Here is a 17,232-nt window from a genome sequence, read left to right as displayed (position 1 = left end):
ATGAGACTTGGGCTGAGATTTTATTGCTACGCTAGGATGAAAAATAGCACAATTAGCAGTGCTGTGTATAAAATCCTATGAGATCCTCGCAGATATGTGCTGACAGGCAGCAGTTTGTATGGAGCAAGCAGCTGCTCACATCTTGCTGTCTGGATCGTCATTTGGAAAATTACAGTCATTTTGCCCGTATCCTTCCTTCCAACATTGTTTCCATTAACACATTAAAGTCTTTCAAAGGGACAGTGTACATTATTCACGTTAATTTGCACTCAAGTATGGAAACACTCTTGATCATGCTCTTTCTATATAACAAATAGGCAAGTATATCACATATATATTACTCTAATAAAATAGTTCCTCTACATATTGTGTAAAGGTGGAATTTTATAACCTAACATTATTTGGTGCACTTGCTTGTTGAGTCTCACCTAGTAATATGCATAGCCATGATGAGGCATGATGTCCTGTAGATGTCATCTCAACACTCACGTAAGATCACCCAACAAACCTTAGGGGCTGGGAAAATATATCAATAAATAAAGGACAATTGAAAGAATCAATATTTGAAAGTTCAAATGAACTCAAGGGGGTTTTGTGATATCTGAGGTCCTAGGTGCAAAGTTAGACGCCACTGATCTAAGGAGCCGTCCATGTGTGCAACGCAGCCACAGAGCTAAGTAAAATAGACTACTTAGCCTGAGCTTTCTACTTAAAAAGCCCCTTTTGCCAAATGGAAAAATAAATATCTTAACTATACAAATGAAAATCTCAACATACGGAAATTGAAACAAGGAAGAACAAATTAATTCAGATTCCAAAAATAGCTAACGAGTGAAAGGCAAGTCAATTTTGAGCAACACTAGGGCACATTTATAAATCATAGAGAAATATATGCTCTATCGCTACAAACAAACCCACACAAAAGATAAGAGGAACTAAAAAACTCCCTTTAACCTTCCAAAACAAACATTCTTGATTGTCCTTTATATGCTGGTTCTATATTAAAATTAATAAATACTGTAGCGTACTTGGAATAGCAAGCTTTCTGAGCATTGTTTTAATACAAGTACTTGATTTACATGCTGCAGCTCAGTATAGGAAGCAGTACATTGAAGCAGAGATTGCTATACATTCAAATAGAATAATGAGATTAATAGCTTCTAATGGCCTTTCTATCAAATATGGCATAAGTAGAGCATTACAGTACATACACGGTGATCTATGAAACTATCAGCTCGAGTCATTGTCACAAGAGGATTCTAAATAGTAATAAAGAAAATAAAAGGGCAAACAAATCAATTCAGTGCAACATTTTCAAAGTGAAATACATCACTGGTTTCCTTATAGTAACCACAAAATTAATATTACCGGAGGATATTTCAATAGTGGCATGGCAGGGGTGCAGCCAAAGTGATCACAGGTAGTGGGACCAAATCTTTAATAAACTAAAACCCCATGTGACCCATTGTTACCAGTACCCCCGCAATACCACAACAGAAAATTATCATGGGAACCTCACACGAGGAGGCACTTCCTAATTTCCCTTGCTTTATTGAGCCATTCGTTCCCACACACCTGATACTAAGGGGTAATGTCGTCATTACAGCTTTTATCACAACTAAATCAATGAGCACTGGGAAGTTCCCAGCTATGGTTATGTATACAGGTGTCAGAAATACAAGGTACAAACCCTAAGATCTTGCTTGCGCTTCTAGGCAAAACATTACTCAACAGTCTTTATAGATACAGTGGTCCTTGGGACTTCAGATATGGCAGATGTGGTCGTTAATACAGTCCGTTATATACAGTACATGTTTAATTGGGGTATTTTTTCCATTTGTGGGTGATGTGTTTCATCTGCCATATATGTGGAAATTTTGACATTCACAAAATACTAACTTTAAAAAAAAACAAAAAACATTTTTTGCAAATGTGACATCATAACATTCACACTTACATAGCCATTCACACTTACTAAAAGCTAAACTTTAATTACTAAATGGCCCATCTTTTCACCACTACATGTTTCTAAATGTGAATTAAATCCTGTAAAAGAATGAGACGGTACCTGCAAAATACCACCCACAAAATATGACTCTTGTAAAGCACCACAAGCCCACAAAGATCACTTATTAAAGGCACTGCCAATAGGGGATCAATGTGACATTGGCTAGTGCCAGGGCATAAAGCTGAAGATGTTGGCTTTTATGTTGAATCTGCTCAGCTGTACATTTCGACTGGTTCCAAGTAATATGGTTTGCTTGTACTCATTAATTGTATTCTACAAGCGTGCTAAACAGTTATGCGCTTTACAGGTGGGTTACATGTGGTCAAATGTACTCTGTTGATTTAAGCATAAAGATTCCATATGTTCAGTCCCAGCCCAACTGCTTGTCTATTTTAGCAAATCAATGCCTCTGAGGTTTGCGTCATTAATCTAATATTAAATATGGGCATTGCCGGTAACTTATACACTTTATACCTGTTTAACATGGCTCAACAGCTTTCCAAGTCCATTTTAATTGCTCTTTTTTTTCACCATTTTGGAAGAATGCATATTAAAGTACTCACTGCAAATTTAAGTGCTAGAGTCCTGAAACCTACGTGGACAAAGACGAGAAATTGATTTGTAACACTTTCTCAATCTGTGCCTCACACATTGAAAGCTTGCCTACGAAAATAAAGAACAGACAGATGGGATTAATGTCTGTGAGAAGAATATCTCGCCTTATGTACATGATCTTCCCAAAACATAATGCACAGCCACTTATCAAGTACTGGGTGGAAACTACAACAATACATGGGGCATACAGCCTGCACTCGGCAAGCAAATATAGGTCAAACAACCGCATTCAACCAAGCCAATACATACAGTGCCCAGTGGAATACAAAAGAGGTAAAATACAATACGCCAATGAATACAGGTACATAATATTTTCTGCAGAAATGCACTATAAAAAGTACTCGAGCTCCTATTCTGTTGTTGAGTGTAATCAGTCTTTCTTGGAACAGATTGTCTTTTGTATTAAACAATGCCATGTCTCCAGCAATCATTAAATGCTTTAGCAAGAATAAAGGAGAGGAAGCTTCTGGTGTTGCTCAGGCTACAATCGAGTTGCAGGCTGGTTCGTGTGACAGATGAGAAAGGAGGCCCTCCTTGATGAGGAGAAACAGGGTCCTTCACTATCTCGGCAGGATACCTATGCATTGCACGTCTGCTTGTGAAATCATCGGCACTGACACAAGCGATGCCTGAACATGAAGAAGCTGGAAATTGCTTGACAAATGTTGACTTCTCCAAGGATTCTCATGCTTCCAACTTACAGGCCAATACATAGAATTTGATGGGCGGTAACCATATTTCCCATCTACTGAAATTACCCTAAAGAATCAGAATGGTACAGATGCCCACAAAAATACAACTTTTTGGGGTACCTCTGGGCTATTGACTTAAAAAAACACAGTTTTTTTTTTAAATAGCCATATGTTCCAGTATAGCGGTTGGTATGGAGCCTAGTTAATAGAATAAGTGGTTTGTTACAAGTGCATCATTGCTTGAATATCTCTGATACACCACATACCGTGCAGGAGAATTAAAATGTAGTGGTTGCCACCAAAGCAAAGCCGAGCCAAGGTCTAGGTTTTATGAATCTCTTCACTGAAGTAGAATGTAGTAATTACTAAATGCTGCACTTTCAGTGAGCCTTGAGGACTGGGTTGACATAACACGCCATTATGAGTTTTGTCACTGTGTGCAAAGGTGTCACAGCGCTGTTAAGAATGATACATTACTAGGTATGGTCTCATTCCATTCATGCATGTGTTCCTGTAATACTATTTTGTTTCCATTCTCAAAGGGCAAGGCTGTCTCAAAAGCTAAAAGGGTAAAACCATTGTTAGGCACGTCAACAATTGTTTTCTCCTTTTGCCTCAGAGACAGCCTTGCTCATTATTGTATTTTACAGTATTCGTGTCAAGGAAAAACCATCAAAAAGACTTATCTGGATTGTTTTAGGTCACCACAGACTAACTCTACATTTAAACATTCACTGCTTAATTGTTGAATGCACCCTCACGTTGGGCCAGCAGGACAGTGTAAGTAGTTCAGACCTGGCAATGCATATATGTTTTCCCCCTTCTAGATCCATGCCATGGAAATTATATGGCTGCTTGGGACAATACCATTGTGATATATCAGGGCAGGACTGGGGAGAATGAGGTGGCCCTGGCACTTTAAGGCCAGCAGCCACCTAATGACATAAGTGCAGCCAACATCTGGGTATGGGCGACATGTTTCTATGCTCCGGTAACATGAGGCCCAATATATCATGCCGCTGGCCGCACTTTGCAGCACCTAATCTGTCATATTTTATAAACAAACAGTTATGCCATCTACCAAACAGAGTAATATAAAGCATGGTTCACAAACTAGATGTGGTCCTTGCTGAAAGATTTTGGTTTTATATGCTACACATTATAGTTGCAGAAATGAATATCACTGTATTTATATTGTATTGATTTTTATGTAAAATAATGTTCAGAAATAATTTATATCATAATTTATATAATTATAACACTGTACAGAAATAGAAATTTAGCAGCCTCCAGTGTACATGAACTATATGTTAAGTATGAAAAGCAATGTTGTATTGGCAGTGTTAAGATACATGATGTGCTCATTTCCATAGGAGAGAGAACATTAACACTTCCCTTATGTCAAAAACACAACAGAAGGGAAAAGGGAGTTTTGACTGCAACCGATTAGAATACAATCTGGTGGAAGTGGAATCTCATTTTCAGGGCATATGAAAGGAACATATCGTGTTGTACGACCCACCCACAGGGCTTAAAATAACCCAACAGCGAATGGCATACTTAGAAACATTAGGATTAATGTCACGTTAGATCTCTAGGCTGCTTAACAAATGCTCAAACCTCTAGTACAAGGGCTATTAATAGGTCTCCATGTACTAGCTCAGATGTGACTTCATTTTATGGATTAGCACAATCAGACCAAAAAATTGTTTCTGGAGTCTTTGTTCTTCCAGCTATTAACTCTAATTAATGCCAAGAGGAATGCAGTAAATCACATTATTTTACAGCTGCTGGTCATGTAGGTTTTAAGTAGGGCAAAAACTACTCATTGTTAAAATTAGCCTGAATGTGCTGGATAAGAGGATGCATTGAATTATATTAAACCAAAAATGTTCTACGCAGTATGAACAAGCACAAAACACACACTGAAAGTATACAACTGTTACAGAACAAGCAAACACTACCAATTGGGCTCTGATGCATGAAATCTGTATGGTAAATACATATAAGTACTGTACTGTTCTTTATGCCGTGACCCTAAATCAATATTATCCCTTCTACAGATATTTAACCCTTTAAGATCCAAAAGGTGTGCATAACATTGTAAAACATTTCAGTCAAGCATTTGGTACTAATTGATCTACTGCGTGCATGACCTTGAAGAGTCTGCTCGGCTCAGAGTTGAATGGTTTTGGAATGCAGGCAGACTTTCTTATTATAGCTGAAAATGTCAGTTTCTTGTCCAACACTCCTAACTGTCTGTTCTAGCCTACCATCACGATAGCACATGATCACTGTAAAGACATTCCTCCAACATACTGTGCCTAATTTAAAAAAATGTAAGGATATAAGAAAATAGATTTCTAGCTCTGCATCTTTGTAAGCATGTCAAATTTTCTGTTTCACATAGAAGCTGTAAGCCATAAGATACCTTGATATGCAAAGTTAAATGCAGCAGCACACAACTGTGAGCCGTATGTCATGTTTCTATGTGTTTGCTTTTCCACAAAAAGAGCACATCTATCTAATTCACACAGACCCGCCGTGCTTCTTACATTAAGCACACAGATGTCTCACCTAATTCCCCATATCATAAATAAGACCACTTGGAGGGATGGTGGTTTTGACCATTTCACCTTCTTGTTATACAAATCCTGAGAAAAACTAAGAAAGTCAATACAAGTAATTTCCTAAAATATTTAGTTGTGGAGTTACATCTCATATAAATCTACCTTTCTGGTGAGATCCTGACCTCAAATACATCCGATACGGTGTAAGACTCGTGCCTGCATAAGGGTCTGGTGTGTGGACAGCCCTACAAAGTGTGACAAAATCCATATCATGTTCTCTTTCTTCACATGAAGTTTGTTATTAGCCAGCTCAGCGTTGCCTAGTGCTACAATAGTCTGACATATAACATGACCTGAGCCTCCATTGTATATTATTCTTTGACACATTTGCTAAAGCTCTAGAGAGAAATATTATTTTCACCTTGCAAAGATTGTATAGACAAGATCTGTTACACTGTGGAATAGCTCAGACAAATACCTATCTCTGAAGATTACATATTGTAATGGAAGCACAAAAACCTGACCAAGGCTGGGTGATAATAGTAGATGTCTGCATAGACAAATAACGGACATACATTTTACTTTGAATCAACATCGCTACTGTGTGAAGGAGAGTTCTGGTTTGTGTGAAAAATAGGTCACGTCTGTCAGGATTAAGTGGATAGCTCCCTCATCTGTAATGACCACCTTGGAAGTACATTGTTACCGATGTCACAGCACAACTTCTTGTACTGAAAATACAGAATTGCTCAATGTCACAAAAAAGGAAATAGCAACAAGGTGATGTAAACTTTTCTTTTTGGGAAAACATGCAACAGATCTGAAAGAAAAGTCTTAGTGCACACTAGGACATAAGAGCTGATGTGCTCCAAGAGGGCATCTTATCTGTCCTAACAGCATCTATGACCCACTGAAGTGTACACATTTCCAAAGATAAAGCAAGGCATGGTGAATAGTAGAACTATTACTACTCCTACCTCATGAAGACTGGGATAAGTATAATTGTCCACCACTGCATCAGAATTCAAAAACCTAGCTAACTTCTGCACAGTACTAAAGTCTATCTCAAATTCATATTAAGTAATACAGACTATTATTTGAGGTTTAATGTTCTATATGGGATGTTGTGCTTCTGCAAATTCTAGACAAGAGAAGCTTTGCAAGCTGGAATATGTTATGTTGATTTAATTCTTAGTTAAGGTTTATATTGCGGTATCTACAGACCAGGTGGGGAGCGTCATGTTCTCTTTGTTCACATGAAGTTAGTTGTAGCCAGCTCAGTATTAGCTAATGTTATCGTAATGTCTGTGTATTATGTTAATGTTTGTACACCTCCAAGATCTATCTGTACTTGTGTCAAAGAGCAAAGAGGGAGTCTTAGCCCCTCTGTGTGATCAACTAACTGTTTGAGTCTGCTCACTATAAGGATGCTGTTTTTTGGATAAGCCACATGAGGAAAGCCGTTTAGCTACAATCACAGTAGATGAAAACAGTATAATTCACCTCTTTGTCCGCAAACGCCAAAGATGTTAACTTTCTAATTCCTACAGTTACAGATGACAGTATATTACCTTCATGTCCATATGGGTATATAAAACACAAATAATCTATTTGCTATACATAACAAAGCTTCACACTAAGGTAGTACACACTTTCAAAAACCACTATTAACTTGCACACATTCAGTTTGACAGTTCCCAAACTGGTATGATGCTTACATTTGAGAAGCAATTCGGAAATTGTAATCCAACAGTGACACGGTTAGTGGAACTAAGAAACAAGTATATGAAGGAGAGTAGTCAAAACCAAGCCAAGGTCAAACCAGGAGGTGAATGGTCTGGCAAACAAATCAGAATCTAAATATCTTGGTCAGTAGAAGGCCAAGGTCAAACCAGGTAATCAGATGTCACTCAGGCCAAATCAGAGTCCAGAGACAAAGTCAGGAACCAGACAGGGTCACAGGAGATAGCCAGGTCATCAACTCAGGGGCGTACCTAAAGTATTTGGCACCTGGGGCGGATCCTAAAACTGCATAGCTTCTACCGTTATATACCGGCGCAGACACTGATGGTGGTACAGCATTACTGTTATTATATACTGAGGCAGACATTGACGGTGGTACAGCATAACACCTATCACTATATACTGAGGCATACACAAAAAGAAAGGTTGGAACGCAGCACTCAGCAGTGAAATGGTGCACGAGCCAGGGTACCACCAAGTCCCTCAATAAATCCAAAATAAAGAAGCAGAGGCTCAGCACTCAAATGATAAGGTGAGTTTATTTCACACAGGCAACGTTTCGACGCACAGGTCTTTCTCAAGCCTTAGAAACATTAGTGCACACATTCAAGTATTTATGCAACAGCAAGTGATTAAGGGGTCGGACCCACCCGATCCTACATAACAATTTAAAGTGACAGTGCAAACTGACCAGTCTATATAGAAAGTGAATATTTCCAAAATAATTTGATTCCCAATCATCCTAAATGTCTCATATTAGGGCAAGGCTTTCACACAAGTTAAGAGCCTATGACACTTGGTATTTCCAAGTAGTCTCCCATCCACATACTAACCAGGCCCAGCCTTGCTTAGCTCCCAAGATCAGTTGAGATCGGGTGTATTCAGGATAGTATGGCCATAGGCTCACAAGAACGGCATTAAATCCAGTTCCCTATTAAGTCCATTTGGAAATAATGTATCCAATTCATAAATCCACCATGCTTCACGTTGTTTTAGAATATTAACTCGATCACCCCCTCGGTTAGATCTAGATACCTGTTCAATAACACGAAATTTAAGGTCCGTCAATTTATGTTTCAACGCATCAAAGTGGGATGATCTACCCCTTCTCACTCCCTTCTCCCTATCTACCCCCTCCTAACTATCTACTCTCTCCCTCTTTGAAGTTCACTTACCTTTCAGGAGTCCTGCTGTGGGGGTGCAAGGCCTCTGTCTCCCAGCTCTGCCACTGTATGGAACAGTATAGAGTGATGGGAGTTATGATGTACTTTAGAGCATAATTATATAATGAAAAATACATTGGAAATGGTACAGCATAACACCCATCACTCTCACACACATACCAATCCACACGTATACCAATCCACACGTATACCAATCCACACGTATACACTAATCCACTCTCACTCTCACTGAATGCTTTCCTACCTTTCCTCTTTTCTCCTTACAGCTCCTTTTCCTCCTCTTCGCGCCTCTTCTTCAGTTCTTCAGTCTTCTTCCGGTTCAGAGGGCACGGACAGCGGTGGGCGCGGCTTCAGTGTTGTGCGCCGGGATCAGACAACAAACCCCGGCGCACAGCAGCTGTTGCCGCGCGGATCACAAGGGAGCGGTATCGGAGGTCTTTAACAGACCTCCGGCTCCCTTGAGTGATTTTAAGCCAGGTTCAAGGGAGATCCGTGAACCGGCTTAAAATCACTCAAGGGAGCCAGGGGTCTGTTAAAAACCTCAGATACCGCTCCCTTGCGAGCCTGCTCCTCCAGCCGCGGACATTACTGTCCGTCTCTGGAGGGGTGCCGGCAAGTTGGCACCCCCCTGATGAGCGGCACCCGGTGCGGAACGCCCCCCCCTGCCAGGTACGCTACTGCATCAACTAGTTTGTGAAGTGAAGCCCATGGCAAAGCCTTATCCATCACTCACTTCAAATCACCACAGCTGTGGTGCTAACTGCAGTGTCCAAGCCGTTTGTTATGGGAACACAGCCTCCCTATTCTCTTTCGCGTATGCACATGGGACACCGTGGGATGCTGCGGAGGGTGCATCTGCGACCTCTCATGGATACTTGCTGTGAAATTACTGATAAATGGTGAGAATGCCAACAGAGAAAAGTATGCTGACCAGAATGTCAGTAACATGACAGAAATGTTTCTACAGTAAGCACAGCTAGGATTTGAATAAGACAAGCTGAGTAAAATTAAGTTCTCATACACTCACTCCTTGAATGCTACATATCCACAGACATGTGGCAAGAAATCTCTTGTACATGCTTGAAGAGGCACTATGGGAGATATTGTCCCAAAAGCATACACTTTAAGCATCACCTGCAAGATACAATTACTACATAAAGGCTAAAGGCCTAACAAATTTTACTAGAATTTATCAAAATGGAACAAACAACAGATGAATATTAACATTTTGAAACATCACCAATTCGGGTTTTGAGTATTAAACTGGTTTGGTCCGGGACTGGTCACCCAGAGCATCTGAACGCCACAGGCTTTATAAATAAATTTTCAGAAGTGTGACACCAAGCTGATTACCCAGGACACTACAGGGGCAACCTGACAAGGGCTGCAGCTGAAGAACATAAATGCCTTTTCCTGTAGCCCAACTAGAAATTCACAAGCTTATCAACATGCTTAGTGCACATAGAACAGTGAGCAACCAATGCTAATTTGAGTGATGGCCCAAAACCAGTGAGATCTGCTCAGAACAATCAGTGCCTCACCAAGAGCTTATCGCCTACCAAAGCTAAAAAAACCTCATGGCACATTCCTTCTATTCACTCTATAAAATGTCTTCAGCATTTGACCACTAATGTTTTATTTTACCCATAACGACCTCAAAGACTTCACCATTATCTTTATTGTGGCCACTGGTGGAAACGTACAACATGTTCCATCTCAACTGGAGGGGTTGGTGGAATCAGAGCAAAATCACACAGCAATGAATTTTAATACACTTATTGATAACCCCAGCCTATTAATCAGCTTGTAACATTCAACCTGCACACCCTCTAGAACACTTTACCTGTACACAGGCTGCATTTCATGTGCTATGCCTATCACAGAGTCCTGTAGAAAGTTGTCAAACTCCTCAAACAGTTCCCGAATGTTTGTTTTAAACTTCAGATCCAGGTCCAGCTGAATAATCCGAGATATGTCTAAGATACAAAGAGAGAAAGGGTTCGTTAAAGCTGTGTACATATTTTAAATTGTACTGTAGAAAGCAGTTCAGAAATACTATAGACAAAGAATTCTATTCCATGGGTATAAAAGTATTTCATGAGTCTAGTTACCCAGAAAACCACTTTTTATACTTTGCTCCAGAATATGTTTTCTCCGTGTCAATCACAGACCAATAAAATTACAAAAGGCTGTCTTATGTTGATGACCAACATACTGTAACTCTGAGGTCTTCTATACTGTAAGCTGGTTTGCACCTGCTTGACTGTCTACCAGGCCACCCAAATAAACAGGGAAAGGCTTAAATGTCCTGCTGAATGTTCCACCCTATTATATACTACGCCATTGAAGGAAAAAAACCTGGACTTCTGATGGATGTAATGGCTGCCTGAAAATTTAACTTTTCTATGAACCCAGAGACCAGTCTTTCAGAGTACTTTGAGAGTTTGCTACAGTCTTGTATACTATGTTGTAAACCATAAGTTGTTGTCATCCTCCTTAACTTGACTTTGTCCATCAGCCCTTTTGAATATATTAATTCTATTTTAATGAAAAAATAAAATTCTCTAAATCTTATATTGTGTTACATTGTGTTTATGCGCTACCGCAACTACTTGTACAGTACTTCCACCAGGGGAGGGCTAGAAATAGACTCGGCAAGGTCAAGTGGCCCGGTAATAAGGCAGCACAAGACATGAGGCAGAACACCCTCAGTCCGGTATGAAAACACAGTTACAGGGATGGAAAACATAGGATCCATTCAAGATGTAAATGCTTTGAGGTACCTGCTAGATACATGTGGAACTGTAAGTAGGACAAAAACGTGTCCAATAGTGGCCCTAAATGTTTAAATCAGAGCAGCCCAGGTAGCAACTGTCTGCTTGCCAGCCTTCCCCTTACCTCCACATCCAGGCTGTAGCTCTACAACCAAAGGTTTTATATCAAGTGATAACATACCTTTCCTATGAGAAAATGCTATTTCTACATACAGAAGTCTGAATTTCTGCACTACTCTGAATAAGCCGTTCTTAGGTTAAGCCGTGTTAACAGGTTGTTTCTATCCAACAAAATTCAATTTGTACTTTGTAAAATTTAAAATAAACAAAATAAAGCTACTCTTGCAAAGCCCACTAACGACAGGAATTTATTAACCAGATGATTTTCCAGAATTTATATTAACATTAAAAACAGGTCTGGCCTGTTAACCCTGCAAAAACAGGCACTGGCTGAAACACCGGGAATAATTTTAGGAGCCAGAACTTGGGACTCTTCCTGAAATTTTACAGCTGTTATACTTTCTGTAAGATAACTACAAAGAACAGCAGTTTTTTTTTTCCTTTCTTTGGCAACTACATTTTTCATACTAAATTTAGAAGACTGAAAAAATTAAACAATGCTGTTTTTGTAATGAGAAGGAAAACATCATGAGGTCGTTTTTCCCTAATGAAGGAAGTTACATGAATATTCCAAGCTAAGTGTGAATGGAGGGTTTAAAAAAAAAAAACCCAAAGCACTGTCTTCAGCCCCCGCAACAGCTAACCTAACCCTGTGAGCTTCCTAAATGTCAGGAGCAGTACGCCGTAGTTACAGCTAACATTTTGTCTAAAAACCACCAAGAAAAAGGCGATTTAGCGTAATACAATTAAATTTGGATGGTCTTGAGTTGTGCCAGTAGTAAGATACGCACTAGAACAGACATTACATTTTAGATCAGACCTAGAACTGATATATTGGTACTATATTTTATTTATATAGCGCCAACAATTTACGCAGCGCTTATACAATACATAAATTCAAGGGATATGACAAGACGAGAATTGACAGACTAAGACAAACCGATACATTAGGTGGAGAGAGCACTGCTTGCAAGCTTACAATCTTGAGGGAATGGGGTAACAAACATAAGGCACAGAGAAAGGGCGAGAGGGAGTGTGGCGGTTGTATCAGTGACAAGGAAGTTCTAGCAGCTAAGATGGTGCGGCTTCTCTGAAGAAGTGGGTTTTTAGATGTTTCTTGAATGTTGGGAGGGAGGGTGAATGCTGAAGGTTCAGGGGAAGTAGATTCCAGAGCTATGGGGCAGCTCGAGTGAAATCTTGTAGACGGGAAAAGGAAGAGGTGATAAGGTGATTAGCCCATGGGAAGAACATAAGGATTGAGTAGGAGAGTATTTGCTTATGAGGGCAGAAATGTATGGAGGAACAGTATTATGGAGGGCCTTATATGCTAGAACCAGGATTTAAAATTTAATTATAAAAGGTAATAGAAAGCCATTGGAGGATTTCACAGAGCGGGCAAGCAGAAGAGGAGCGGCGTGCAAGGAAGATAAGCCTAGCAGCAGCATTTAGGACAGAGGAGATAGTCGAGACAGTGGAGTGCCAACCAGAAGAGTGTTGCAGTAGTCAAGATGGGAAATAAGTGAATGAACCAGCGTTTTTTATGGATTCTTGGGTGAGGAATGGGTGTATACGAGAGAAGTTTTTTAGGTGCAGGCGGCAGGATCTGGCGAGGGACTGAATGTGAGGGATGAAAGAGGTTTAAGTCAAGGATGACCCCAAGGTATCGGGCCTGGTTAGTAGGAGAGATAGTTGTGTTAATGGCGATAGAGAATTCAGGTAGTGGAGTGGAGATGGAAGGAGGGAAGATAATGAGTTCAGTTTTAGAAAGATCAAGTTTCAGGTAGCATTGGTAATACGGGACATGAGAGATAGAGAGAGATCAGGAGAAGAGAGGTAGATTTGGGTATCATCCTCATATAGATGATACTGGAAGCCAAATGAGTTCATTAGTTTGCCAAAATATGAAGTATAAAGAGAGAACAGCAGAGGGCCAAGAACTGAACCTTCGGCAGAGAGAAAGTCATTGGAGACTTTTGTTCGAGCCGTTTCAGTGGAGTGAAGGTGTTCGAAACCAGACTGTAGAGGGTAAAGGAGGGAATTCGAGGAGAGGAAGTTAGTAAGGCGATTGTACGCAATCGGTTCAAGCAACTTAGCGGTAAAAGGAAGCAGAGAGATGGGGCGGCAGTTAATCAGACAGATGGGATCTGAGGAAGGTTTTTTTTGGAATGAGTGTGATTAGCACTTGAACTGCTAGCTCCGCCACATCTATGGAACAATAAAATAATTTAGGTTTTAGTCTTTACATCAGGAAAAACAGGCAGACTAGATGGTCCAAAATTTCAAATCCTACGTTTATATATATTGAAATATAGTAATATCCAAATGCTGCTAGCCATTTGTGTGGCACTAGAGACTGTAATAGGCAAGTATGCTAAAGATGAGGTTGCTGGCTTATTGCCTCTAGCCATTAGCACCTTATTTGAGTCATTGCAGTCAGCTCCGCTTTCTCTATTGTACTTTTTTACAATATTTTCTACCATATAGAAAAAAAAATCTGCCAGCTGAATGTGCCTCTCTTGCCAACTTAAATTACACCGGAAAATGCTTTAACGAATGTTAGCTTTTTTTTTTTTTTTCTTTATCAATAAACAATGGGCAGTAGTATTGGTATCACCATTTTATGTTAACCATTAGGCTAAGACTAGAGAGCTTTCAGGAATTAAAAGAATAAACATGGTTATTACACATATAAGCTTTATTCCTTAAACAGAGGTATTCTTGACACAAACCATGCGTAATAATTCACATGCTTATCCACACAGTACTTTTTCAGTAAGATGAAGGGTGCATAATTCTCTCCCCCCCCCCCCCATGTCTACATATGTATTAAATCATTTAACGTCACCGGTACGGAATGGAGAAGATGCAATTGTTCAGTCTCTAAAGGTTATTTATATAGCAGCTATGACTGTTCTCTGCCTCTGTAGAGCTCTCTGGTAGATCCAGAAGGAACCCATCTGTATCCACTTCTGTCCATCAAATGAACATGGGGAAGAACTTTAAAAACCTGGTGCTTTGTAACCCCATGGTGCTCAAAGAGTTAACGGAAACATCATTATTTGCCACTGCAGTGTGTCTGATCTCAAGGAACAGTTTGCGTAATTGAACTGCTAGCTCTGCCACATCTATGGAACAATCAAATATTCCACGGCTCAACATTCTTTCTGGTTGTTAAAGTAATTTGGTAGATTGGTTTATTTTTTTCCTTGCAGTTCTAAATTCTCTGTAAATACAATGAAACTGAAATGCTGCAATAAAAGTCAATAAAAAACGCATGGAGCTATAAAGAGCTCAGAGCCGGCCTCGTGTTACCGCAACGCTTTCACTGCATATCCAAGGTCTTGGGTTTTTTTCTGGTGTGTAGGACAGGTAGATTTTTGCATTCAGATCATTTACCCACAGCACGAGTTAAAATTAAAACCTCATAGCTTTCAGTGCTTTAGAAATCTCTCATCTCGATTAAGCCAGAGAGGGAGGCAAAAACCATAATGCTGCTATGATAGGACTGCATTGCAGAGCATTGTCCTACGATTCCACTCAATAAACAAAGAAAAAGTTTCCTTATAGACATAACCAGCTTCTCTGAGTGACTCTATTCACCTTAAAAGTTACTTCTATAAATCTAGAACACTAAAACAAAATGCTTATATTTTGTAAAATCCTTTCACTGCTGTCATAGACATAGAGATGTATATTCTCGAGCGGCCCTTCAATCAGGTACTACCACTTACTAAAATTTTACAATAATCCACATTTTAAATAAAATGGCTCATGTTATATTGACATTTGTCTTAGAACAATTCAGCCGCATAAAATATTTTTAAAGTGCTCTTCTCATTGAAAAAATGGTAGAGTGATTGGTCTACATATCACTTACTGCAGGGCAATATATTACACCAATCAGCCATAACATTATGGCCACCTGTCTAATACGGTGTACATCCCGCTTTTGCCACCAAAACACCCCTGACCAGTCAAGGCATTGACTCCACTTAATCTCTGAATGTGTGCTGTGGCATCCGGCACCAAGACGTTAGCAGCAGATCCTTTAAGTCCTGTAAGTTGTGAGGTGAGGCCTCCATTGGATGCATCCTGGTGCCATGTGTTCTCCAGGTAAGCGACGCACACGCACCTGGCCATCCATGTGATATAAAAGAAAACGTTAATCAGACCAGGCCACCTTCCCTCATTGCTCCGTGGTCCAGTTCTTAGACTCACGTGCCCATTGTAGGTGCTTTCAGGAGTGGACAGGGGTCAGCATGGGCACCCTGACTGATCTGCGGCTATGCAGCCACATATGCTACAAACTGTGATGCACTGTCTGTTCTGACACTTTTCTATCAAAACCAGCATTTTTGAGCTCCAGTAGCTCGTCTGTTGGATTTAACTGCACAGGCCAGCCCCCCCCCCCCATGCATCAATGAGCCTTGGTTGCCTATGACCCTGTCGGCGCTTCACCGCTTTTCCTACCTTGGACCACTACAGACCCCTGCAGACAGGGAACATCCCAAATGAGCTGCCGTTTTGAAGATGTCAAAGCCGCTCAGATCCTTATGCTTGCCCGTTTTTCCTGCTTCTAACACATCAACTTTGAGGACGAAATGTTAACTTGCTGCCTAATATATCCCACCTACTGACAGGTGCCATGACAACAAGATTATCAGTGTTATTCACTTCACCTGTCAGTGGTCCTAATCCAGAAACGACCTGAAAAAAAAAATAAACCAATGTGGTCACCCTACAGCCCGAGGCCAGAATACATCGGTGTTTGAAACACCCCAGGACCCTGCATGGTTCTGGATCATATATATATACACAGATTTACTTGTATGTAGAATGTGCCGTAGTTACCTGCAGTGGACCGTGACACTTTCATAATGGATTTCTATTCTTAACAATATTTCCCCCCTATTTCTGTCTATTTAAATTTTAAAATTCTACCTGCCTGGTACACAAATAGGGAATGGGAAGTTTTAAATGCTCTGTTTACCCTCTGGTCTTTCTACTTGTTATGAAGATCCCATTAGGAAAAAAGAGTCCCTCTTTGGAAGAAAAATAACATTGATCTATTTCAATTACATAAACTTGTTTAACAAAATTGTCCTGCTCACTTAGCTACTTGAATGTTTCATTACAAAGGTAAATGCACATTTGTTTTCCATAGGCAAACAAAACTCTTACAGAAGGCGGATAAAGAGAAAATTACGTTCTAGTAGCGTACACACGGAACAAAATAATACTAGACTCCAGGATATATCAAATCTCTACCAACTTTACATATACATATATATATATATATATATAAATATATACACACACACACATATATATATATATTGTACGTCACTCATAAGCCTGGCTGAGGGACAAGATAGTTGCAGTCCACAAGAATTATTTTATTACAAAAGTAACTTTCTATATGAATGTATATTATGTATCAAATGGAAACTTGCAGCTACTCTAAGCGGTTTGTTCCATGCATCAACCCCTGTACACAGGCAGATTGTGTACCCTCTTCTAAGTGAG

The 17,232-nt window shown here is 39.9% G+C and overlaps 1 protein-coding gene and 1 pseudogene across 1 annotated transcript in view; both read right to left on the bottom strand.

Moving 5' to 3' along the window:
- Positions 1-17,232, bottom strand: part of XXYLT1 (xyloside xylosyltransferase 1) — an 87,126-nt gene that overhangs the window by 34,606 nt on the left and 35,288 nt on the right. Inside the window, exon 3 of the mRNA XM_089498544.1 lies at positions 10,656-10,788. Within this exon, the coding sequence (XP_089354670.1) occupies positions 10,656-10,788 (133 nt within the window). The remainder of the gene's footprint in view (positions 1-10,655; positions 10,789-17,232) is intronic.
- Positions 8,413-8,531, bottom strand: LOC149282191 (5S ribosomal RNA; annotated as a pseudogene).

The sequence above is a fragment of the Sceloporus occidentalis genome, unplaced genomic scaffold (genome assembly GCF_023333645.1).
Source record: "Sceloporus occidentalis isolate IW3139 unplaced genomic scaffold, rSceOcc1.0.p SCAF_121, whole genome shotgun sequence".
In the NCBI taxonomy this organism is placed as follows: domain Eukaryota; kingdom Metazoa; phylum Chordata; class Lepidosauria; order Squamata; family Phrynosomatidae; genus Sceloporus; species Sceloporus occidentalis.
Note: the sequence above shows the minus strand (reverse complement) of the source record. Positions and strands in the feature narration are given on the sequence as shown.